This window comes from Echinops telfairi, unplaced genomic scaffold, assembly GCF_000313985.2.
Source record: "Echinops telfairi isolate 266 unplaced genomic scaffold, ASM31398v2 ScPeMD7_14;HRSCAF=57, whole genome shotgun sequence".
Classification (NCBI taxonomy): domain Eukaryota; kingdom Metazoa; phylum Chordata; class Mammalia; order Afrosoricida; family Tenrecidae; genus Echinops; species Echinops telfairi.
The window spans coordinates 6,418,839-6,445,545 of NW_022103911.1; the positions used below are offsets into that span (position 1 = coordinate 6,418,839).

A 26,707-nucleotide genomic window follows, 5' to 3' on the forward strand; every position below is an offset into this window, starting at 1 on the left:
GGTTAGGGGGGTCACCACAACATGAGAAACTGTATTAAAGGGTCGCTGCATTAGGAAGGTTGAGAACCACTGCGCTAATACATACCATTCCATTACTTTCCAAAAGGCTGTCCAGTTTCAGAATCAAACAGTTCCTGCTCAAGTGCCACTCTGAAGTTTGGCTGTTTGTACCCATCTAGTGGTGCCACAGAGGAGAACTTGGTGATCTGCTTCTATAAAGATTACAGAATAAAACTGTATGGAGCAGTTCTAGTCTGTAAAACATGGGGTTACCATGAGTTGAAGTCAGTTCTACAGCACTGAGCTCTTTTGTGTGTGTGTGTGGTATTTACCATACAACAGCTCAATAACAAGTTCCATAAATCCCAGATGTTTCCATCAGGAAGTCATTATTGTGTTCATAATTACTAAAAGTTGTATGTTTTATTATTAATGGGTTGTTTGTTATAAACAGTCATTTTGTCATCCTTTTGCCCCTGCCTTGTCAACTCTGCCCACTTCCTCTGCTCCACTTGCAGGGTTTTTGTAGCTGTCTACAGATCTATGGCCTCCTTCCAGATTCTTTACTGGATTTTTGTTTCAATCGGTTTTTTGTTTTTTAAAATCTGTTTCATGGTGTTGATTGAACTAAACAAATCGTAGGCCCAGAAAAAAAATCTGAGAAAAGCTGTCTTCATTCATTTATTCATTCATAAGCATTTTATAGTGATCATCTGTAAACCAAGCCTTGTAGGCACTGGGGTTATGGAACAGGAAAAGTCCCTGCTTCCTGGAGTTTGTGGTCTCTGATGCTAACGCCTAGAGTTATTAACAAGCTGGCTGAATTTAGAGAATGAGCAAAGTTTAGTTCAACCGAGTCAGATTAGAAAAACATTTGTAATGCTGAGATAAGGAGTTTGAGTTTTAACACACAAAGTAGGGAGCCAAAGTATTTAAATGTGGTAGCAATATAATCTGATTTGAGGTTTAGGAATCTGACTCAGGCAAAAGTTGATCGGCTAGAACCCGAAGGGACTGGTAACAAGGAAAGGACACCTGAAACCAGAATCAGGTAGATGACCAGGGGAAGCTTCGGGTTCTGTTGAGTAGAAAGCATAATTTACCGGCGAACTTGTATGGAGGGTGCATAATACTAAAGCCAGTATTTATGGATGACTTAATTACATTATTAATACCCTTCCTTTAGACTCGCTTTGCCTTTGTCCTTATTCCCTTCAAGAATCGACTTCCTTCCCTCAAACATCATATGAACTAGTGAGTTACTTTTGTATCTTTTGCCATCTGCTACAGTGCATACCTAATTCTGTTGAATCAGTTAATTACTTCTTAAAACTGTGGTCAATTTCATGTTCCCATCATGCGCTATTGTGTTAATCTGGGTACTTCAGAGAAACAAATCCACAGAAATGCATGTATAGGAGAGAGTTTTATATAAAGGTTAAGTGCGCATCAAAAAAAATCCCAATCCAGTGCTGCCCCAGCCCACAAGTCCAACGTTAACCCATTCACCCGTATGCCCAACACCAATCCACAAAGTCCTCCTCCATCTCACAAAACAGATGCTTACTGCAGGAGGAAAGCCAAGTCAGTGAATGTGTAAACATCTCAGCGCTGGCAGGGGTCTCCACGTGCGTGTGCATCAGGGTAGGTCCATGTGTCTTCTTAGGGATGTCTTGTATGAAGTGAGCCTTGCCAGCTAAAGCAGGGAACTGGCTAAGGCCGCACCTTGGTCCGACCATCAGAAAGCAGGAGACCGGAGAACTAGAAAGGCGAGGCTCACGGAGCCATTTATCCCTCCGCCCATCAATTAACCCCATATGTGTTTATCGGCCAGGTTGGCACAATAAACGAACTACCTAAGCTGTTGTCAACCCTGCTCCAGAAAGTTTATATTGCAGTAAACATTACCAATATGTGGTACAAGTAAATGATTCACCGAATTACTGTGTTCTGTAAACTGTACGATAAATCAAACCCAGCTTAAAACCCTGCTCTCTGCCTTAAAGAAAGATACCAAATCTGTTTGTATTTCCACTTCTCTTATATGATGGAGATGATCATTCTTATTTCAAAAAATTCTGAAGGTTAATGGAAAAAAGCACAAGGAGGAAGTGGGATAAACGATAGTACGTTGAGGGAATTGCAATGGATGAGTTGAATCAGAATGTGTACGAATCGTTAGATGTAAAGCCAATCTGGTCTGTAAACCTTCACCTAATTCACAATAAAAAGTTTTTAAGAATTATGAAGATTTGAAAAATATAGTGAAAGTTTAGCAGAGTTTAGTAAATGCTTAATAAAATGTTTAGTAAAAGCATTTAATAAATGCTTTTAAAAATCTTTCTAAAATGTGAATGTTGGTACCATTTGGACAGACCCTGGCTCCTTTAACTTTGCACGTCACCATGCTTTTTTTTTTGTTTCTTTGTTTCCTTTAGTCTGGATTATGTTTCAGATGATTGAGTCCATCGGTGATTAGGTTCTCTCAGATAAAACAATCAGCCACTCAACGTTGAATGCCAAATGGATAAGGATATTAACAGATGAGTGTAGTGTATCACATATATTTTATTGACTTCTTTCATATTCCGTAGAAGTAGATTCATCAGCTCGCAAGAAATGCGCAATCAGAAGACCTTAGGATAGAAAATATTGTTACTTCATAGTATTTTGTGAGTCAGAATATGTACATACATATATATTTTTAACTTTGCACATCAGAACATTCACATTCCACTTATTCTAATAAGTCCCCACCAAACTCACTGCCATCGAGTTGATTCCACCTCATACTGACCCTACATAGGATTTCTGAGACTAGATCTTTTCAGAATCAAAACAGCCTCATCTCTCTCCCCTGGAGGGAGTGGTGGGTGCAAACCACCACCCTGGCAGTGAGCAGTCCACTGCTCGCCCAACAGCGCCATCAGGGCTCCTTCCTGAGTACAGTGACTATTGTAAAATGTTTGCTTTTCTGTGCTTACCTTTCTACCAGGATTCATTTTATTCCTTCTTAATGTGTCAGGCATACGTCATTTTTAGCTGACTAGATAGCCTGTACCCATCACCCCTTGAATATCTGGTAGTTATTCCATAAGCAGTGGAATCAGTATAAAAGACAGCCTTCCTAGCCAGGATAAGACCATTATAATCCTCACCCAAACAAAGAAATGTGGTTGCCCATTGTCTTTCATCACCCAATGAGTATTAATGAGCCCTGATGTCACTGTCAGGTAACCTACTAACCTCAAGGTCAGAGGTTCAAACCCACCAGCTGCCCTTGGAAGAAAGGTAAAGCTGTCTATTCCTGTGAAGATTTATAGCCTCAGAAACTCTAGATAGGATTTCTCTGAGTTGGAATCAGTGGCAGTGGGTTTTTGTTTGCTTTTGTTTTCATTTTACCAGTAGCAGGCTGTTTTGACTACTATGGCTGTGTAGTAGGTTTTGATATCTGGAAACGAGAGGCCTCCTACATTGTTCTTTTTTAGTAGTATTTTGCTTATTCTTTATATATGTGGTGATTTGTTTTCCCTTCTTTTAAATAACGATATTGGGTTAATTGAAGGGCAGAGGGATAAATGGCTCAGTGAGCCTCACCTTTCTAGTTCGTGGGTCTCTTGCTTTCTGATGGTCGGACCAGGGTGCAGCTGCCTTAGCCAGTTCCCTGCTTTAGCTTGCAAGGCTTACTTCCTACAAGACATCCCTGAGGATAAGCCACGTGGACCTACCCAGATGCAGCACTGGGTGCTGGAGCAGCCCTGTGGAGACCCCTGCCAGCACTGAAATATTTACACATTCACTGACTTGGCTTTCCTCCTGCAGTCGGCATCATTGTGTCTTTTGTGAGATGGAGGAGGACTTTGTAGATTGGTGTTGGACATATGGGTGAATGGGTTAATATTGGACTTGTGGGCTTGGGCAGCACTGGGTTGGGATTTTTTTTGAAGTGCATTTAACCTTTACTGTATATAAAACTCTCTCTTATACATGAGTTTCTGTGGATTTGTTTCTCTAAAGTACCCAGACTAACACACTTTGTTTCTTTGGCTATGTTTTTCCTTGTGGTATTGTATTCCTAATTTCTTTTTCAGAGTTCTTTTTGTCAAGATAAATGAATATGACTGATTTTTGTTTGTTGATCTTGTGCCCTGCCGCTCTGCTGAATCTCTCAATTCCAAAAATGTTCTTGTTGAGTCTTTTGGTATCTTCTATATTGACGATTGTTTTATTTGCAAATAGAGAGAATTTTACATGTTTTTGCCAATTTGGATGCCTTTAATTTCCCTTTACATGTAACTAAAATTCCAGCACCATATTGAATAGGCAGGATAATCAAGGACATCCTTGTCTGGTTCCTATTTGTACTAGGAATGCTTTCAGTTCTTCATTGCGGGGAGTTTGGGCCATTGGTTTTGTAGACATGCCCTTTATTATCTTAAGAAATTTCCCTTCTTTTCCTATTTTGTTGAGTTTTTATTTTTTGTTATTGAGCATTTTTGTCAGCAGTGGGTGTTGAATTTTTTCAATGCTTTTTCTGCATGAATTGATATAATCATGTCATCCTCTCCCTTTATTTATGTGATGAATTGCATTGTTTTTCTAATATATATTATTGGGGTCTATTGACTCCAGTTTTGTTGAGAATTTTCGTATCTGTGTTCATGAGGGATACGCATGTATAGTGTTGTTGTATACGGATGTCTCTGCCTGACTTTGGTATCAGGGTTATGCTTGCTTCATAAGATGAATCTGAAAATGTTCCATCCTTTTCTGTACTCTGGAATAGTTTGACTACAGTTAATATTAGCTCTTCTCTCTATAGATGGTAGAATTCAACAGTGAAACCGTCTAGGCCTAGACCTTTTTATGTTACGAGCTTTTAATGACCTGATCAGTTTCTTGTTTAGTTACGGATCTGTTCAGATTTCCTCCTTTAATCCATGTTGTTTAAGTGAGTAGTGTGTTTCTAGTGATTTGGCGATTTCTTCTTATTGTTCTGTGCCATCCAGTCGGTTCTAACTACAGCAACTGTACGCACAGCAGACTGAAACATCACCTGGTCCCGCACCGTCCTCATAACCACCTAAGATTTCAAATTGGTTGGAGTACAGGTCTTCATAATCTGATCCTTTCGTTTCCTGTAGGTTGAGGCTTCTTTTGTCGCTCTTTGTCTCATTGTTGAAGATGTTGAGTTCAAGGTGTTGATTATGTTTTTTTCCCTTCTGAGTACTGCGCTTTCTATGCAAAGGTTTTGATATGTTGTGGTTTCATTGTTTGATTCGAGGAATTTTTATATTTAATTTTTTAAATGTCTTCTGTTACCAAGTATCTTTCAGCAGAGTGTAATTCAGTTTCTATAAAATGAATTTCCCCCTTGATCTTCCTATTGCTGGCTTCCAGTTTGATGTTGTGATAGGAGAAGATACTTATTGTATTTCTCACTACCATTGAGTCAGTGCTGACTCATAGCGATCCTCTGTGGGTTTCCAAGACTGTGACTGTTTACAGGAGTTTATAGAAAGCCCAGTCTTTCTCCCATGGAGCTGCTGGTGGTTTTGAACTGCTGACCATGCGGATCACAGCCCAACCACTATACCACCAGGGCTCCATTTGTACATTGTTCAAAATAGACCAGTAAATACAACAATTTAGATTTAGATTATTTAAATTGTATTTAGATGTTTTTAAATTTATTGAGGTGTGTTTTGTGACCTATTTATATGGTCTATTCTGGATAATGTTCCATGTGTACTGGAAAAGAATGTACACTGTATAAATATGAGATAGAGTATTTGCTATATGTCTGTGAGGCCAAGCTGATTGATTTTGTTGTTTCGTTTTATGTCTTTGTTGATTTGTTTTTTCTATCCTTTCTGCCCTTCATTGAGAGTGGTATATTAAAGCTTCCTAGTATTATCATACAGTTGTCTGTTTCTCTCCTCAATTCTGTAAGAATTTGATTTTGCATTTAGATGATCTGTCATTAGATGCTACTAACTGCCCTGGACTTGATGTCAATTTATAGCATCTTATAGGACAGTGAAGAACTGCCCCATGGGTTTCCAAGACTGACTCTTTTTCTTCTTCAAGTTTAATTGGCACATAATTCACATATCATACAATTCAATCGTTCAGTCATGTCAGGGAGGATTGTACAGTCACTGTCACAATCAATTCCAGAATATTTTCTCCCTTTTCCCCAATGATTAAATCACCTCTAAAATGAGTTGTGTAATCACCATCAGTTCTAGTGCTCCCTCCCACATACAGTGTTTGTTACCCGCCCTCCCTATCTCTCTACTGTAAACCCATGCATCAGTTCTTATCTCTGTGCCTCTACTCCTGTGCTTCACAAACTGGAAAACCCCAAAGAAACAATAGAAAACAGAAGCACAATGAAGTGGTAAGGATAAAATAATAATCATACAAAGATAAAAATACGAATAATGAGTAAGAAAAAAAGAGCACGGTGAATATTTTAAAAGGCCAGGGAAGAAATTTTTGTCATGGAACTGGCAAAAAATACTCTCACCTAGAAGAATTTTAGGTTGGGTCAAGAAGTTATTCCGTGTTTAAGTTTCTCTATATTTTGATAAGTGATTAATGATTTTTATGATGTTTACATTGTGCCATTGTAAATTATAGGAGCCTAGGTGGCATAGTAGGTTATGTGTTGGCTGCTAACCACAAGATCAACAGTTCGAAACCACCAGCTGCCCTGCAGGAGAGAGACAAGGCTTTCTCCTCCCATGAACAGTTTCAGTCTCAGAAACCCACCAGGCAGTTCCACCGTGCCCTATGGGGGTAGCTGTGAGTCTGAATCGATTCATTGGCAGTGAGTCTGATTTGGTTTGGGTGTTGTAAGTTATGATACATTGCTATCTAAATTGTGTTGGAGAACACAGTTATTTAGAGTCCAGCTGTTACAGCTGTGTGATCAAAACAACTGATTGATAGATAGATGAGTAATAACCTGCAGTGAGTGATGTTCAGTACCTACAATTAAGCCAGGCACCAGGGACCAACAAGTGCCAAAGAAATATGAGTTTTAATATTTGGGACTAGTTATTTCTTTTTAAAACTTTTTTTTAAAACATTCAGTGAAAATTCTTTTTTCAAATGCCTGCCTCCGATCAGGGCTGTGGTTAGGTTCATAGCTGAGTAATAGAACAGTACGTTACTGGGACTAGTTTTCACAGTATTTAATAAGGGACATTTGACTTTTAAAAAGTGACTAATAGGTACCACTGAAAACAGAAACGTCTTCTCTCTGATTGAATGATTAGAGAACAAATTATACCCTTTCACTCCAGGGTATTATAGCTCATGTTTCTAAACGACTCTGCCTAGATGTTAGTTTTTGCACTGGGACCACATTTACTTTAAGAAGAGATGTTCGGAAGGTAAACTATTTATTACAATGAGCAGGGGGACAGATATGATTAGGTTGGTTACCAGTAGGTGAGAATTTTGGTTCCATACCATTTTGATTCTTTTCATAGCAATCATTTTATTCATTAGTTTTCCCAGTGGCCCACTTCTTCCTAGTAAAGCGTTCTTTACAAGCACATGGTGGATTATGTAATATGTGGCTTGCTTTTCCTACTGCCGTTAGTCATAAAAAGGAGTTTTACTGAAATTACAGATTTTAGAAGTCATCATTATTAGCTGTAATGGTAAACTAGCTATTTTCAGCAAGAATTGTAGTTCATGTTGAAATACATATGTCTATTTTGAAATTTTTAATTTATTTTGTTTTAAAAATGTATTAATGCTAGTAGGCGTAGCCTTTTATTTTAACACTATAGCCTTGCTGAATAATTTCTATGTAAATAGGGTGTTTTCATAAATAGTTTCTAAATGGCATCTGTGATTATAATTGTACCACCAACTGCTAATTTAAATTATCGCCCAATAAAATTACCTAAAGTAAATACTAAATACAAAGTGGCTGAATTAACAACTGCAAGAAAGCCAGATTCTCTAAGGTGTCAACTCTCTTGTTTCTTTACTGTCGCTTTACCTTTTTTATCACCTTTCCCCAAACTCTTCTCCAAGACTCCACAAATGACCTGCTATAGGACATTATGCTGATGTTCATAATAAAAAATAGTAACGGGCCTTTGAAATACTCAAAGAACTTTTACCCCTCCTAACTCACTATTCCCCCACACCCCCACCCCTCACCAAGACATCACTAGTTTTCTTATCTTGGTTTACCATTTAGATTTTTTCTTTTTGTCCCTCTCTCTTTTATAGTGATCTTAAGCCTGAATGGCTGGAGAGCGTGCAGAAAAATGGAGAACTGTTTTATTTGGAATTGAGTGAAGATGAAGAAGAAAGCCTCCTTCCTGAAATACCTGCTACTGTGAATCGTGTTAGGTTCAGTGAAAATGAGATTATTATTGAAGAGGGTGATTACAAAGACAGGAAAAAACATGAACCCAAACTCAAGCGGTTTACCAAAATCCTAAAAGGTAAAAGACTTTTACCCAAGAGCTACAATAAAAAAGGCAGCCATGACAGTGGGCCCGTGTCCATTCTAAAGCACCAGTCGAATCAGAAAACAGGAGTCATTGTCCAGCAGCGATACAAAGACGTGAATGTTTATATAAATCCCAAAAAGTTAACTGTTACCAAAACCAAAGAGCAGCTCAAGCTTTTGGAAGTGCTGGTTGGGATTATCCATCAGACCAAGTGGAGCTGGAGAAGAACTAGGAAACAGAGAAGTGGAGAGAGGATTGTAGTTCATGGCCTGCTTCCTGGCGGATCGGCTATGAAGAGTGGTCAGATATTAATTGGTAAGTGGTGCCGGTGATCATCTGTCCTTATTTGCAGAAATAAATGAAAAGAATCATCATTGGCAGGGATGTGATTAAAAACAAAATTACAGAGTCTGAAGAGGTTAACAATTAATGGATGATTCCTGGGGCAGTAGATAAATTATTGAGGATGGACTACTGCAAAGCAAAGTAATCTAAAATAGCGTATAATGTGCTGAATATGTGTGCGCCTTGGCCAGGCCAGGGAGCAGCTTTCCAATTTTGAATTACATAGTTTTTGGGGTATTGGTTATGTTTGCCAAAAAGAAATTGAAAATAGGTTGATTTTATAGTGATAATTTAGGTTTGAATGGCCCATGTCCAATAACATGATACAAAAAATATATAATTTATGAATAAAAATACTTTTAAATTACATGTTTGTCCTGAGTGTGCTAGTTCCTGGAGTAGTTTAAACAGTTTCATTTCACATATTTAGCGATAGTGGTGTTGTACATAAATTTCCTTTTAAGGGTGCTTATCATAAGCTGTTGACTAAGTTGGTCAACAGTTTTCTTGCTCAGTTACAGATAAACCAGTCAAATGGGAGAGCATAATTTTAATGATTTTACTTAAAAATTATGAGCAATTCAAAAGCTTTTTAAAATTGCCCCAGATTATAAAACTTAGAAAAGGAACTATTATAGATACTTAAGAAATACTTAAAAATTTTTGTAACATCTGAATTTCATGTTTGTTATTTGCTTAATGAATATATATTTTTAACATTTGATAAGCGCTGGGAGTATAAGAATTACTGTTGTTAGGTAGGACTGAGTCGGTTCTGGCTCATAACAACCCCGTACACAACAGAACACAGCACTGTCTAGTCCTGCGCCATCCTCACAATCATTGCTGTTTGAGCCCGTTGTGGCAGCCACTGTGCTAATCCATCTTCTACAGGGTCTTCCTCGTTTTGATGACCCTCTTCCGTACCACGAATGACACTGTACCCTGTGCTGTACCAAAGACGACATGCTTGTCTTCCTTAGTGACATATCCAGAGTGTATGAGATGAGGTTTTGCCCTCCTGCCTAGAAGGCGCATTGTGCTTGTTCATCCTCCAAGAAAGATGTGTAAAACTCAAGGAAGCGAGGTCAGACTCAAGTTTATGACAACGGTTTTTCCTTTGTTTTGCTTTAAGTTCTAAAGGGGCAATCATTTTGATAGGAAAGTTGTGCTGGGGAATTTTTTTTCCCATCGTGACACTGCACCTGCTCATTCTATGAAGGTAGCAAGAGCCGTCCTGTGAGACTTTCATTGAGACCCTTAATCCATGCTTCCTAAAGTGCTGCTCTGAACTCTTCACGCTTCTTTTTGTTCCTCAAACCAAAAAAGTGTTGAAAAGAAACATGATCCGCCTAAATTACCATTTTGACATGGTATATGTTGAAGAACATATGTTTTTCAGGAAAACATTAGGTACTATTGAGTCAGTTCTACTCATACTGGACGATGCCAGATCCTGCACCGTCCTCACGATTGGGAAGTTTGGGCCCGTTGTTGCAGCTTTGGTTGTCAGTCGTCTCCTTGAGGGCCCTCTTCTTTTTCACGGATCCTGTATTTTACCAAGTATGATGTCATTTTCTATGGACGAATCCCTCCTGATAACATGTGGATGTATAAGACATGACGTTTCGCCACCCTCGCTTCTCAGGAGCATTCTGCCTGTACTTTCTCCAGTTGTGTTTATTTTCTGATAGCCCATGGTACTTTCAGTATTCTTCACTAGCACCATAATTCTTTTTTTTTTTCCCCTTCTTTTAAAAATCATTTTTTAATAGTTTTATTAGGGGCTCATACAACTCTTATCATGATCCATACATACATCAATTGTGTAAAGCACATTTGTACATTCATTGCCCTCATCATTCTCAAAACATTTGCTCTCCACTTAAGCCCCCGACATCAGGTCCTCATTTTTCCCCCTCTCTCCCCGCTCCCCCCTCCCTCATGAACCCTTGATAATTTATAAATTGTTATTTTGTCATATCTTGCCCTGTCTGACGTCTCCCTTCACCCACTTTTCTGTTGTCCGTCCCCCAGGGAGGCGGTCACATGTAGATCCTTGCCATATTCAAATGCATCAATTCTTCTGTTACCTTCCTTACTCATCCAGTTTTCACAGGCCCAGGAGAATTGAAAATACCGTGGCTGGGTCAGGCGCACCTTAGTCCTCAAAGTGCCATCTGTGCTCTTTAACACTTCAAGAGGTTCCTTTGATTTCTGCTTTCATGCATGTTGATTGTGAAACCACCCCCCCCCAAATGAAATCCTTAATGACTTCCATCTTTTCTCTATATCACGTTGCTGTTTATTTGTCCATTTGTAGGGATTTTTGTCTTAATGTTGAGGTGTAAGCCATTCTGAAGGCTGTATTCTTTGATCTTTGTTAGTAAGGGCTTCAGGTCTTTCAGCAAGAAAGGCTGTGTCATCTGAATATTGCAGGTTGTTAATCCTGACTGCGTTCTTCTTCTGATAGTCTGTCTTGTCCTTTTGTTTGTTCAGCATGCAAATGGAAGCATGCAGAAAGGAGGCAATCCTGATCCACACCTTTCTTGAATTTAAACCACACAGTATCCAGTTCTGCTGGAACAACTGCCTCTTGGTTAATGTATAGGTTTCACATTAGCACATTAAGTGTTCTGGAATTGCCATTTTCCCACAATGTTACACATGGTGTGTTACAATCCACACAGTTGAACGCTTTTGTGCGATCATTAAGATATAAGTAAACCTCTTTCTGTAGTCTTGGCTTTCAGCTAAGCTCATGATGTCAGCAATGACAGGCCTTGTCTGAATCCAGCTTGAATTTCTGGCAGCTCCCTGTAAAATGTTACTTGCTTGTGATAGTAGTGACGTTGTTTGATAATTTCCACGTTCTGTCACAACACCATTCATTGGAATGGGTACAAATACAGATCAATTCCTATCAGTTGAAAAGTACTGTAGCTGTCTTCCAAATTTCTTGGCATAAAAGAATGAGTGCTTCCGGTGCTTGATCAGCTTATTGAAACCCTTCAATTCCTAGAGCCTTGTTTTTGACTAGTATCTTCAGGGCATTAGAGTTCTTCCTTCAGTACCATCGGTTCTTGATCATATGCTAGTTACCTCATAAAATGGTTGAATGACTCTTCTGTGAAGCTTGCTGTATCATTCAATATTTTACCTATGGTCATCCTTCAATATTACAGCTGCAAGTCCTGAATTTTTTCTTCAGTTCTTTCAGTGTCATATATGCTAATCAGGCTCATTGTCTATGGTTTTCTAACGCGCAAGTCTGTGCACTTTGATGCTCTTTTTTTTGGTCTTATGTACTTTTCCTTTGAAATTTTCTGTTCATCCCTTTTACTGCATCATGGTTTCCATTTACTTTGCCACTCGACTATGTTCAGGTGTAAGTTTCAGAGTCTTTGCCAAAGCACTCCTATATACTGAATGCAGGTCAACCTGAATGTAACTACAAGTAGTGACTTGAGCCCCACCCTCTAATAATCCTGTTTCATAAACAAAATAGATAGCATACCTCAAAATGGAACCATAAACACATGCATAGAGGCTAGGGTTTACAATCCATCATCCAATGGAGTACTGGCTTGAAGAGCCATATTCATTCATTGAGTGAAAAATTACAAAACAAGCAACTTATACCTTGGAACATTGTATGTAATACATATTACTAATGATAAAATGACACCAGCCCCAGCCCCCCCCCCCAAAAAAAAAATCCAACAATGGACGGTCATAAGAACTGGTCAGGACTACTAGTACAGCTACATGTAATGACATGAATGTGACTCTAATGTTGAGCAAATGACAAGCACAAACAGGGAAGATTAAATAATCATTAAAATTTTAAACATGAGACTCGTGATAGCAACTTCTTAGCAAAAAGTTTATGATTTACTGATAAGTGAAAAAAATACTTTTTTTTCCCAGTTAAAATGTTATTTTACCTTTGGTGTATAACAAAAGGCTTAGCATATAATATCCTCAAGACATTTCTTAAATAAATGAATCTAAGTAAAAAGAAAATATAAATAAGACAAAATGTGAATAGTATTAAAAATAGTGTGGTAGTGTTTTGGATAAGTTTTCTTTATTTTTCAAAACAAAATTTTCATTTTTGAATGTATTCTTTAAGTTACATATTTTAAGAAGAAAGAATGCATCATTTTAATGTTATAGTGGGTTTAGTTAGTACTACACAATTTACATTAGTTTACATTAGACATTTACATTAGACGTTTCTCACCTGTTTCTTTCATTGTTACATTTTGTGACCTGCAGTTGCCCTGTGAGGTAAATCTGTTGTTTAATAGTCATGGTGTATTATTAGGGGGGTTTTGGGGTTTGGGGGTTTTCTTTTGTTATATATGAAATACAGTTTATTTGTTTTACTTAGGGAGCCTTGGTAGCACAGATGGTAATGCATTGAGCTGCTAACAATAAAGTCAGCAGTTCAAATTCCTCAGCCTGCCCTCTGAATTAAAATGAGCCTTCTGCTCCCGTGAAGATTTACAACCTCAGAAAACCATGGGAGCAGTTCTGTTTTTCCTGCAGGGTAGCTCTGGGTTGGAATTGACTCGAAGACAATTAATTGTGTTTGCTTGTGTTTTAATTTATTCTCCTTGCAATAGCAAAAATATATTTATTCTAAACTGTTTAGAAAACATCAGTTAAAAAAAGAAAACGTCTATACAACCAAAGGCAACATTTTGATGTATATATTTTGTCTCTGTCTAACACATGTAGTAATTTTGTTTCAAAAATAATTTTCTATTTCTGTATGCATTTTGCATGTAAGTAGATCAGTAAACAACCTTTTGCATATATAATTTCATATGTATTTGTTGGTTAAGTAGATGCTGAAAAATTGATGAGATTTTTCTCAATTATTTAACTTTGTATTCCAATATTAATTTAAATACTGTGGTAAAACTTTGCCTCTTTATTTTTTATTTGATACTTCAGTGTAAGAATCAGTCATTCCGAGCGCAACACTAAGGGCGTGCAAAGCAATGAATTCCCCAGGGAATGCCAAATAGACTTCAGGGCCAGGGTGTGGCACCCCATCAGACTTGACCAGAAAACCCTCATAAAGGTCAACAAACAGATCTGGAACTATTTATAAGCATTTCTTTTTTTGTAGTTGGTTTTTGTTGTTGTTTTGTTTTGCTCTGTCTTGTTTTCGTGCTTATTATTGTATCCGCATGTCTGTCTAAATAAGATAGGTGGAATAAACAACCCTGAGGAGAAAACAACGGGGACCTATGGTTCTGGGCACATGGGAGAGGGGGACGTAGGGGAAAGGAAAGGGAGTGTCAACTAACCCAAGGACAAAGGAACAACAAGTGATCTAAAATCGATGGCGAGTTGGGCATAGGGTGCTTGGTGGGGCTTGATCAAGGGCAATTAGCTGAAAGGAATTACTGAAACCCAAATGAAGGCTGAACATGATTGTGGGACAAGAGGATAAAAAGGAAATAGAGGGATAACTGGAGGCAAAGGACATTTATAGAGGTCTAAATACAGGCATGTACATTTGGAAATATATTTATATATAACAATACGGAAATCTATGTCCTTATATTTATATATTAAGTATTAAGGTAGCAGACAGACATTGGGCCTCTACTCAGGTACTCCCTCAACTCAAGAACACTTTGTTCTAATAACCCATCATTCTGTGATGCCCACCTTCCCTGACATGATCGCTAAAGATAAAATGGGTACATAATAAAGAGAACTGATGGTGCCTGGCTATCAAAAGATACAGCATCTGGGGTCTTACAGGCTTGAAGATAAACAAGCAGCCAGCCATCCAGCTGAGAAGCAACAAAGCCCACATAAAAGAAGCACACCAGCCGATCACAATAATCTACACATAAGCCCCTCCCAGGGGGACAGACAACAGAAAAGTGGGTGAAGGGAGACATTAGTCAATGTAAGACATGAATTTTTTCTTATGAATTCTCAAGGGTTCATGAGAGGGAGGGTGGAGGGGGGGGAATGAGTTGATGCAAAGGGCTCACGTAGAAAGAAAATGTTTTTAAAATGATAATGGCAACATATATACAAATGTGCTTGACAAAATGGATGTATGTATGTATGGATTGTGATAAGAGCTGTACAAACCCCCAATAAAATGATTTTTTTTAGTGCTCCCTCCGCCACCTCCACTATCATGATCCCAATTCTGCCTTACAAATCTAGCTGGACCAGAGGATGTACACTGGTACAAATAGGAACCGAAAACACAGGGAATCCAGGACAGACAATCCCATCAGGACCAGTGTTGAAAGTGGTGATACCGGGAGGATGGAGAGAGGGTGAGGTAGAAAGGGGGAGCTGATTACAAGGATCTACATATAACCACCTCCCTGGATGATGGACAACAGAAAAGTGGGTGAAGGGAGACATCGGACAGTGTATGACGACAAAATAATAATTTACAAATTATCAAGGGTTCATGAGGGAGAGAGAAGCGAGGTGAGTGGGGAAAAAATGAGCTGATACCAAAGGCTCAAGTAGAAAGCAAATGTTTTGAGAATGATGATGGCAAGAAATGTACAAATATGCTTGATACAATGGATGGATGGATGGATTGTGGTAAGAGTTGTACGAGACCCCTGAAAATGATTTTTTTTTAAATCAGTGATTAAATTTTCCTCCTATTTTTGCCTATCAGTAATTTCCAGACCATTCTGTATTTAAATAATTCCATTCAATTATTGAAGCTCATTCTCATCCATCCTTCGAAATGGAACAGTATAATAATGAGTCCGCATGTAATAGTTACAAAAGAGCTTTTCTGGATTTCAGGCTGGTCACTGCAAGCACCTTCACAGAGCTGCTCAGAAAACCTTAAGGGAGACAAGACAATGGCAGTGTGAGAAGTGGAACTACTTTTAAAGAAAGGGAAAACGTTCTGCTAAACATTAAAAAAAAAAAATCTAGGTGTACTTTGCTTTAACATTTTCATTTTTTAAATCACAATACATATCTCCTACTTTAAAGGTTTGTTAGACTTCTTACTTTTAGCTTATACTCCCAGTAACACTAATTATAGAACTGGATTAATTAGAATTTAGAAAAAAATAGTTGTTTGAGACATTATCTAATGGAGTTTGAGTTAATGAAGGAGCACGTTTAAAATAGCTGTACTATTTAAGGTGGTCTCAAACTGGCCTAAGTATGGCAGAAACTCATAAACAGCAGAACTCAAGGTCCCAAAGTGGGTTTGTTTTACATCAATACTCCTATATTGTATTCATTCCCCCTCCCTTTTTTAATCACTACGACTATAAATAATTTGATACAAGACTCTTGTTTAACCTCTTCATTCATTGCCATCAGGTCAATTCTGTCTCATAACAGGCGTATAGGGCAGGGTAGAACTGCCCCCATGGGTTTCGGAGACTGTAAGTCTTTACAGAACAGAAAGTCTCATCTCTCGCCCTTGGGGCAAGTGGTGGTTTATAACTGCTGGCCTTGTGGTTAGCAGCCCAACACATAACCCACTAGGGCACACATGACATCCATTTCTAAAATGGAATGGAAGTAAAAAGTTCATTTTGATCTGTAATTTCTTACATTAAAAAAAAAGATGGTATATGATTGAATGATTAAATTGTATGATATGTAAATTATACGCCAGTAAAATTATTTGTTTTAAAAAGAGCTACCAGGTTGCCCTAAGTGCTTCAATAGTTGACAGTCATAAGTACCCAGCACCACTTTGTATAACTGCTGGGCTGCTTCTCCTGATCATCTAAACTTCGTGCAGGTCTCGTGAGCCTTCCTAAGAAGGCCTCTGAAACTCCTCTTAACTCACCATGTAGGTCATCCCTTCTCCATATGATAGACTACAGAGGAGTGTGAAAAGGTTCTTTCAAAATTGTGTTTTAAAGATTATGATCTATTTGGATACATTTGAAGGCTTGATTTTTAAAAAAAGATGGCTATGAAAGGGGACTAAAGAAAGGGAAAAGGTAGAGAAGTAGATGGAGAAGGAGGGTGGGAGGTGAGGGGAAAGGACCCATGTTGTTCTTAATACCAGAGCATCAGATTAAGATGTGCAGTGGGTTAGACATTTGGCTGCTAATCCAAAGGTTGAAGGTTCAAACCCATCAGCTGCCTTGAGGGAGAGAGATGTGTCAGTTTGATTCCATAAAGATTTATAATCTTCTAAATCCTAAAGAGCAGATCTACTCTCCCATAAGGTTACTATGAGTTGGAATCTACTTGATCGCATTGGGCTAGTATATTTTCAGTTTTCAGAGACTAAAATTGCTTGTGTGGTTCCTATGTCTTGTTATATGAATTTATTTTTTGTTTTGTTTTGTTCAATCACATGGAGTATTACGTATATGGTAAACTTGTCTGAGTTGCCTTCTTTGAGGGAAGGTTATGAGCATACAGGATAATATATCTAGTCTCCTGGCTTTAAATATCATCTACTTATTGATGACTCCCAAATTTACATCTCCAACCTGACTTTTCTAAACACAAGACTCACTCACTGAGGTTTCAAAAAGATCATGGAAAGATGGAATTAAAAGATCATGTAATTTTTCCAGAAACTTTTTGAAACTCCTTTGTACGTCCAGTTTTCTCTTTAACATTTCAACTTACTCGTCTAATAGGCATTATGAAGCTGAATTTATCCGTAACTGAATTCCAGACTTCCACCTTAAACTTGAAGCCATTCCCCTTCACTTATCATTTGCATTCACTGAAAAGATAATCCAGGACAAAGATTCTTAGTACCTCAGTCTGTAAGATGTTTAGAAACCTGAGTGGTCCATGAAAGATTATTTGCCAACACTGTTTTACACCTATGCATTCTTATCATCTATCCCATCCGCTAAAGGGTAGTATGCTCCACCAAGGGAGAGATGATTGCTTATTTTGCTGAGCTCATTTGCTGAGTGTGAATGAATGAATATGAATTACTTGGCCTATTTCCTAATGGTGTCTTTAGGGAAATGTAAAGAATAACTTTTATATATGTATTTATTACTATAGCTCAGTGGTGTTTTGATATTAACCTTTAATTACATTATGAAGGTTAATTTTCATTTTAGTACTGATTTTTATTTTATTAAAGCCTTAAAACTTGATAAGCATACATATTTAAAGAAAAGCTGTGGAAAAGTAGGTTTTTACCAAAACGTCATGAATTTTGATATGGTTGTGGCTTTAAAGCAAATAACTGTGTGTAGATTCTAATCAGTATACAGTATAGCATATTGAATTATGAAGTGCCACATGGGTTTAATTAAAATTTTAACTTTTACTTCTGAATTTTTTTGTGGTGGGGCTAACTGGTTAGATTCAATTTTGTTAAGTGCAGTACTTGGTTTATACCACAAGTTTTCCATTTACCCTTTAGGCGTATAAAATTCCCTTAGTTGTATCAAAAGTATTCAAAAGTTATCTTTAGTTATCCATCATAGTTTTGGAAAAGTAGAATCGGGAGCCTAGCTTGTCGCCACTAATAAGGTGGGTATACCTATGGACAGGTACCTGGTACCACGTTTTTCATTGTGCTTTTGAAGAAATTAGAGTAAAAGAGATGATTTTTGTATGTTAAAATTGTAGATATCTCGAGCCATAACTATCTTTTATTGCTTTTATGGTTTCAGGCGATGTCCTTGTTGCTGTGAATGATGTTGATGTGACTACTGAGAACATCGAGAGAGTTCTCTCTTGTATTCCAGGACCGATGCAGGTGAGGACCTTCCTTTTCTGAAATTTTATCTTTACTGAAAGTAAATGTGTCTGTACTTTAATGTTGTTTTTTTTTAGGGTTCTGAAAAGTCTCATGTAGAATGGATGAGTTGCTCTCACTTGTACACTTGGATATTTTTTAAATTTAGCTCTTGCTTCCATTTTTCCCTTTCAGAATTTTCTAAAGAGAGAAATATCTATAAATAAAATTCATGCTAAGAAAATCAGAAATAACAGCAATAAGAAAAAACATAGATTATAACTGCTATAAGTACTGAAGAAAATCTAGTTCCTAGAAAAGTCAGTTTAAACAATCATAGAATTGTCTATTCGCTTAGTAAAATCGCTGTTTTTTCAAAGTGTAGATTTATTTATTTTATAAACTAATTATAATTTTTTATAGATACTCTGTTACTTAGCTTACCAGGATATTCCATTTGAGTATTTATTTAGCTATTAGTTATTTTTCATTCCTTGTAGGTAAGCATGAATTTCTTTTATTATAAGTTATTTTGGTACTTTAAGTATTGAAGTGTTATTGATGACCTTTTTTAGGTCATTAAATACAGTTTGAAAATGCTGTAGCTTCAATTTATGCATTGTCTGCCCTTGTTAGCATCAATAATTAACTCTCCTTTGTGGGGTAGAGAGGATGGTAAACTTTAGGTAAATGCAAGGAGCTATCAGACAATAAAAGGAAGTTTTGAATGTTCAGGAAGAAAATCAGGATCCCAGATAAGTTAATCTGCATGTGATTTGAGGATGGCAAGACTTTGTCTTACCTCATTTGAATACATTATGAGAAGGGCAAGGGAGGAAGACTCTCAAGGCGGATAGACGGCGGTTACAAGTCTACCGCCAGTATTGCTAGAGCTTAACCAAATCTCTTCTACAAGAAAAGAACAATGTGTTTCCAATGGAGTTACTTTGAATTTATGTTCAATTAACATTTGGAAAAGCAGGCATGTACATTTGACAGAAAAAAAGAAATGAAATGAGTAATGTTTTAAATATTTCAGAACTATTCCACCCACCATTACTTGTCCTACTTGGGCATGAAATAGGAGTCATGTATCTACTGTTTGCCCTGTTTAGACTCTCTTATCATCAGCATCTTGTGGCAGTAAGGGTGGTTCTGAGTTTGAAGCCTTTTTTTTTAATACAACATGATTCTTAAATGCCAATACTTCTATCTTCTGCTGAACTGAAGCAGTTGGCTTTCCTGGGAGAATATGTTGGTGTCCAGTAAGGCCTTGCCTTTCTATTGTAATTTCAAGGGAGATTTAAACTTGCAAACAACTTCAAAATGTAGTTCTTTTGTAAGATATATATGTAATTAAAATATTATATAAGAAATAAAAGTATAAGCTTTCTTATTGTGAAAGTAATGCATACTTATTATACTAATTTTGGAAGATGTACAAGAATAAGGCACACAATTTCTTAGAGGCATCTACTGTTAGTATTGCGGAATATTCCATCCTAGTTTCCTACCCTGAGCATAAATGTGTGTGCATTGTGTGTGTGTATGTGTGTGTGTTTACTAACAAAATTGGTATAATAATTGTGCCTTACTCAAAAGCAAGCACCAGCATTTAGGAGCAGCATGTCTTTGGTAAACATTTATTATCTAAAATTCCTTTACCTATAAACTACTTTTAGTTAATAAGAAAAACCTGGTTTTTCTTACTCAGTTAATGCTGAAAGGAGGAAGAAACTAGCAAGCTTCTCCCGCCCAGTCACTTTCCTGAGGTGGTGTGAACTAGAAAAGGCACAGTGCAGTTCAGGAAGAACTATATCATAATTCCATTAAGCTTCAAAACATTCTGTAAGGTTTTGCTAATTATTATTCCTCTTGTATGCATGAAGAAAAATAATCTAAGAGATTGAGTGGTTTTTTTCCAAGTTTGCAAAATTAATGAGTCAGAGAACTGGAATTCAAACTGCCTCCTGACGATGACCTTTCCCTTTCACATATGAGTTGAGTGGGTCTTTTGGTCAACATCCCCATGTCCTTGTTGGGTCAAAAGTAATGGGAGTGGACTGGCCTCAAAAAAAAGTTGTTTGACCTGGTTCATGTCTATAGCATTTGACGCTTCTAGGAAGAAGAGAAGAACAAAACCTGCCCAAAGAGACTTTTTAACCTTTAAACTTTTAAATATCTAACAGTAGCATTTCGAACTTATATTCAGAGTATAAAGATGGTCTAAACACTTCTTATGATCTAGCAGAGGATGACCTGGGGTATGTTAGGATAGAAATGTCAATAAAAAAAAAGAGGTCAGATCTCAGTTTTAAACCTGTAAGTTTCCAAACTCTTCTGGGTTTCAATTTGCTTACTTATAGCCTAACGGGATTTAGGTGAATAATCTCTGAACCAAATTCCAACCTCTCTGATTCCGCGTTTACTTTTAAAATAATTTACGCTATAAATAGAGTCAGTATACTAGAATGAAATTCAGAGAGAGGTTCAAAAATGTACATGGCCAAGTCATTTCCTTTACAATGAATTTTTAATGTTCTGCAAAACAAGTGACCTGGAGTCTTCAAAAAAGTCAGCATTATAAAAAGCACAAAAAACTACAGAACTAAGGCAAACTGAAATTGGCATACAAGTAAATGCAGTGGATAATCCTTGATGATTCTCGATCACAGGTATATTGGGGCAATTGGTTAAATTTGGGTATGGACTTTATTAGATAATAATATTGAATTTATTGCTAAAATTCCTAAGTGTAATAATTATACTGCGGTCGTGTAAGAGGAATCTCTTGATCTTAGAAAATAATAATACGTACTGAAGCAATGAGTATGATATCAAAATGTCTCCTAGTAACTCTCAAGTAATTTCAGCCAAAAATTATTGTAAAGCTATCTCATGCAGGAGCTGTAATTTTTTATGGAAAGAAGGCACAGAGAGAAAGGAAATGTGGCAAAATGTGAAATGGTGAATCTGAGTGAGAAATAGATGGATGTTCGTTGCATCATTCTTGCAATTTCTGTAGCTTTGGAAATTTTTTACAATTTTTATTGTGAATTAGATAAAGGTTTATAGAGTAGATCACCTTTTTACATTCAACAAGCCATACACATTTTATTTCAACACATCTGTTACAAGTTCCTCAATGTACTTCCAGTGATCCCATTAGCTCCCTGTTTCCTGTGCCCTTTCCTCCTTTCCTAAGTGCTCTGGACTTTGTCCTTGGGAAAATGCTACCCTTTTCATCTGACTGATTCTAACTGCAATGAGTTCCTTCCGGACCTGAAGGGTGACTGAGGGATGCACTCTTGGGGCCTCCGCCAGTCTCTAACTGACCAGTCAGCTTGCTCTTATTTACGATTTTGAGTTCTGTTCCACATTTTTTCCCACACTAGCTGTTGTTAGGTGACTTCGAGTCGTTCACTCATAGCAACCCTGTACACAGCAGAACAACACACGCCCTACGCCTGTGCCACCCTCACCATTGTTCCTGTGATTGAGCACCTGGTTCAAGCCACTGTGTCGACCCATCTTGTTGATGGCCTTCCTCTTTTCGCTGCCGCTCTATTGGAGGACACCAAGCATGATGTCCTCCAGAGACTGGTCTCACCTGACAACATGTCCAAAATGTCGTAGAGGAAGTCTCAACCATCCGTGTCTCTAAGGAGCACTGTGGCCTTACTTCTAATACGATCGGTTTGTCTTTCGAAGGCCATGGTACTTTCAGTATTCTCCAGCACCACAATTCAAAGGCTTCATTTCTTCTAGGGTATCCCTTAGTCAGTGTCCAACTTTCACAGGCAAACGAAGCCTTGGGAAGTGGCCATGGCTGGGGTCAGGACCACCGTAATCCTCAAAGTAGCAATTTGCTTTTCATTTGTGCAGCTGATTTACCCTATGTTCCATGTCTTTTGAAGGCTTACCTGCAGCTTCCATGAGCATCGATTGTAGATCGAAGCAAGAAGAAATCCTTGACAACTTCAATCTTTTCTCCATGATAACATGATATTACCTATTGGTCCAGTTGTGAGGATTTTGGTTCTCCACATTGAGTTGTAGAGCATACTGAAGGCTGCAAGCCTTGATCTTCATCAGCAAATGCTTTAAGTCCTCATCAGTTTCAGCAAGCAAGGTTGTCATCTGAATATCACAGGTTGTTAATAAGTCTTTCTCCAATGCTGATGCCACATTCTTCTACCTATAATCCAGCTTCTCTGATTATCTGTTCCACATACAGATTGAGTAAGGATGGTGAGAGGATACAACCTGATGCACAACCTCCCTGATTTCATTCCCACAATCCATGTACAAGTTCCTCATGAGCACAATGAAGTGTTCTGGGATTCCCATTCTTCTCAAGGTTATCCATAGCTTATTATGATACACGTAGAGGAATGCCTTGGCATAGTCAATAAAATACAACTTTCCGACACACTCTGCTTTCAGCCAAGATGCATCTAACATCAGCAATAATAACCCTTGATCTACAACCCCTTCTGAATGGAGCATAAACCTCTCAGATCTCTCTCAATGTACTGCTGCAACTATTGTTGGATCACCTTCAGCAAAATGGGAGATGCCCGTGATATCAATGACATGTTCTGTGATTTGAGCAGTCTGTTGGGTCACTTTTCTTTGGAATGGGTACAAATATGGATCTCTTCCAGTTAGTTAGCCAAGTAGCTGTCTTCCAAATTTGCTGGCTGAGATGAGTAAGTGCTTGCAGTGCTTCACCAGCCTGTTTAAACATTTCAGTTGGCATTCTATCAATTCCTAGAGTCTTGTTTTTGCTAATACTTTCAGTGCAACTTGAACTTCTTCCTTCAGCACCATTGAATCTGGCTCATATGCTACCTCTTACATGTTGGAATGTCGACTAGTTCTTTTTGGTGGTGACTATGTCTTTCCACCTTCTTTGGATGCTTCTTGGATCATTCAACACGTTGCCCATAGAATCTTTCAGTATTGCAACTGAACACTTAAATTTTTTTCTTTGGTTCTTTCAGTTTAAGATATTCTCGGTGTGTTCTTCTGTTTTGCTTTTCTAGCTCTGCGTCTTTGCACATTTCATTATAATATTTGACTCTGTCATCTTAAGTTACACTTTGAAACTCTTTATTCGGTGCTCTGATTTCGTCTTTTCTTCCAGCATCTACTTTGATCTTTTCTTTCTTTCCTGTTCTTGAATGACCTTTTACCTTCTTCATTAGTGATGTTCCTGCTGTTCTCCCACAGCTCGTCAGGTCTTCTTTCTTTAGTGTTGGTGCAGCATCTGTTCTTGAGATGGTCTCGAATTCAGGCGGGACAGACTCGAAGTCATATTTTGGCTCTCATGGGCCTGTTTTAATTTTCTCCCACTTCTACTGGAACTTACTTATGAGCAATTGAGAGTCTGTTCCACCCTTGACCTCTGGCCTAGTTTTAGCTTCCAGTTCTGAGCTTCTCCATGGCCTCTTTACATAAGTGTAGTCAATTTCATTTCTGTGTATTCCATCCAGAGACGTCCATGTGTATATTGGCCTTCTGTGTTACTGAAAAAAACGTATTTTCTATAAACAAGTACTTTGCCCTGCCAAATTCGATCATGCGACCTCCACGTTTGTTTTATCACCAAGTCCATATTTTCCAACTACTATTGTTTCCTCTTTGTTTTCAATTTTTGTATTCTAATCACCAATAATTGTCCATGCATCTTGATTGCTTGCTTAATCAATTTCCAACTGAAGATGCTGGTAGAATTCTTTAATTCCTTGATCTCTAACTTTTTGGTTGGTGCATAAACTTTTGAATAATAGTTGTATTGATTTTATTGGTAGATATAATTCTATCGAAGCAGCACTGCCATTCAAGATTGATTTTGAAATATCCTTTCTGCTAATGAGTGTAAAAGCCATTCCTCTGGTTTGTGTCATTCCTAGCATAGTAAACCATATGATTTTCTGATTCAAAATGACCAGTACCCGTCTCTTTCAGTTCACTAATGCCTAGGATACTGATTTTTATGTGTTCTCTTTCATATTTGACATCTTCCAGTTTTCCTAGATTCACCTTCTTTGTACATTCCAAGTTCCAGTAATTAGATTTTTGAAGCTGATTCTTCATGCCTTGAGCTATGCCCCATCAGCACGTGAAGATCCCCAAGGCGTCACTCCCACGGGCTTTACTCCATTCATGTCGCGATGGTCAACTCTAGTTTGAAAAGCAGCTTGTCCTCACTCACGTTTCAAGTGACCCTCCAACCCAGGGAGCTCATTCTCTGGCATTATCTCTGACGACGTCTGCATCTGTTCATTCGGCTGTCAGTATCTGACAGTGTTTCCAAGCTACAAATATGGTTTTCAGCAGCTGCTTCCTCCGAAGTGGGGATCACTGTGTGTTCCTAGTCTGGAAGCTCCACTGAAGCCAGTTCACTTTGGGTGACCCTGCTGGCATTAGAAACACCGGTAACATAGCTTCCCACATCACAGCAACACACAGGCTACCACAATATGGCAAACTGACAGACAAGTGGTGGTCCACTCTATCTAGAACCTTCTAATGGACCCTTTTCGGAGAAGTTTGTAACCTGACACCACCTCGTTCTTCTGGTTTCAGGGTTTTGCAGCAGCTCTTGGACTATTTCCTCTGTGTTCTCATTGCCGTTCCTGTTGTGGAATGACTGCCAGACATATGATCTACTTGATATAAGCCCACATAATTCTTGGACTTTTTTTGTTTTTGTTTTTGTTTGTGTTCTTTTTATGAATGTTCTTGTAGATTTTTAGAAATTTGTTTTCAAGCTCATTCATTTGCCCTTTAATTGTTTCAATCCTACTGCCTTGCTCTTTCAAAATGTTATCTAATTCTAATATCTTAGTGTAACCCTTTTGGATTTCTACTGCCAATTTCAAAAGAAGGCCAAATTTCCAATTGGTTTGGCAAAATGCCTTTGGAAGGGTTTCCCGAAGTCCTTTAAAAAAAAAAAATTTTTTTTCCGGAACCCCTTCAAACCTTTTTCTCCATCCCTTAAAAGTACCTAATAATCATTCAGAATACCTCCTCTTATAGTTCCAATGCGTTTTCTTCCTCAGGAAGATTTTTGGCTCTTTATATTAGTCAGAAGCTCTGGTGCTGTAATGGTTTTACATTGAGTTTCTAACCACAAAGTCCGCAGTTCTAAACTACCAGCTGCTCCTCTGGAGGACGGGGCAGTTCTACTCCGCCCTGTAGGGTCGCTATATTAATCACTTGTTTGCACTGGTCTATCTTGCTTTTTGTGTGAACAAAGATTGTTGTCCCTGAGATATTATGTTGTTTTTGTATTTATTTCTATTGGTGGCCCTCGACCAGTAGTTGTAGCTTTTTTGGTGTGAGAGTGCCAGTGAGTTTAGTTTGTTGGGTTTTATTTCTCTAGGGTATATACCAAGTAGAAAGACTTCTGGATTCTATGATACCTTGATTAACTTTTTGAGCTAACTCCACATTACTTTCAACATTGTTTGCACCATTTTACAGTCCCACCAGTCCTGTGTGCGGGTTCCATTCTCTCTGGGCCTTCACTACCACTTGCTATTTTCTAGTTTCTTTGCTTATAATAAGCCTTAACTTTACTATTGCATTAGGCTGTGTTCTCTAGAGAAGCAGAATCAATGATGCTTATTTATATATATAAAGCATTTCATATTAAGAAAGTAGGTCACATCATTGTAGAAGCAGATAAATCCAGTCTGATTCAAGTCTTCAGGTCAGATTTTAAGCTAAGGCTTTTCTTAACCGATGTAACTCCCAGGACTCATGAACTAGGATGCAGGAAGATAAACCAGGAAGTGGTAAGACCACAGGCTGGTGGAAGCCAAGTTAGATGAATGCAAGGTCAGCAAGTCAGGCTCGTAGCTTTGTCTGACTCCAGTAGCTGGTGGGGCTGATGAACCAGCAAGCCAGCAGACACACCAGGCAGCAAATCAGGCTGGTGGCTGCAGAGTTGAATGAAACCAAGGTTGGCAGGCAATAGGGCAGTCTACTGATAGCTGCCAGGGACAGCAAGCAATGGTGGATCTATGAGGCAGATGCATGAGTGGGGCCAGCAAGAAGAGAAGATGACTTTACACAGAGTCTGCTTAAATGGGAATAAGGTACAGCCCCATGGTAATGTGCTTCTAATGGTAGTACGCCACTGCACTCCCCCTTAATC

The 26,707-nt window shown here is 38.1% G+C and overlaps 1 protein-coding gene across 1 annotated transcript in view; it reads left to right on the forward strand.

The window, feature by feature from the left end:
• INTU (inturned planar cell polarity protein) overlaps positions 1–26,707 on the forward strand; it is a 98,118-nt gene that overhangs the window by 4,862 nt on the left and 66,549 nt on the right. Inside the window, exons 2-3 of the mRNA XM_030884786.2 lie at positions 8,260–8,801; positions 18,473–18,558. Of these exons, the coding sequence (XP_030740646.1) occupies positions 8,260–8,801; positions 18,473–18,558 (628 nt within the window). The remainder of the gene's footprint in view (positions 1–8,259; positions 8,802–18,472; positions 18,559–26,707) is intronic.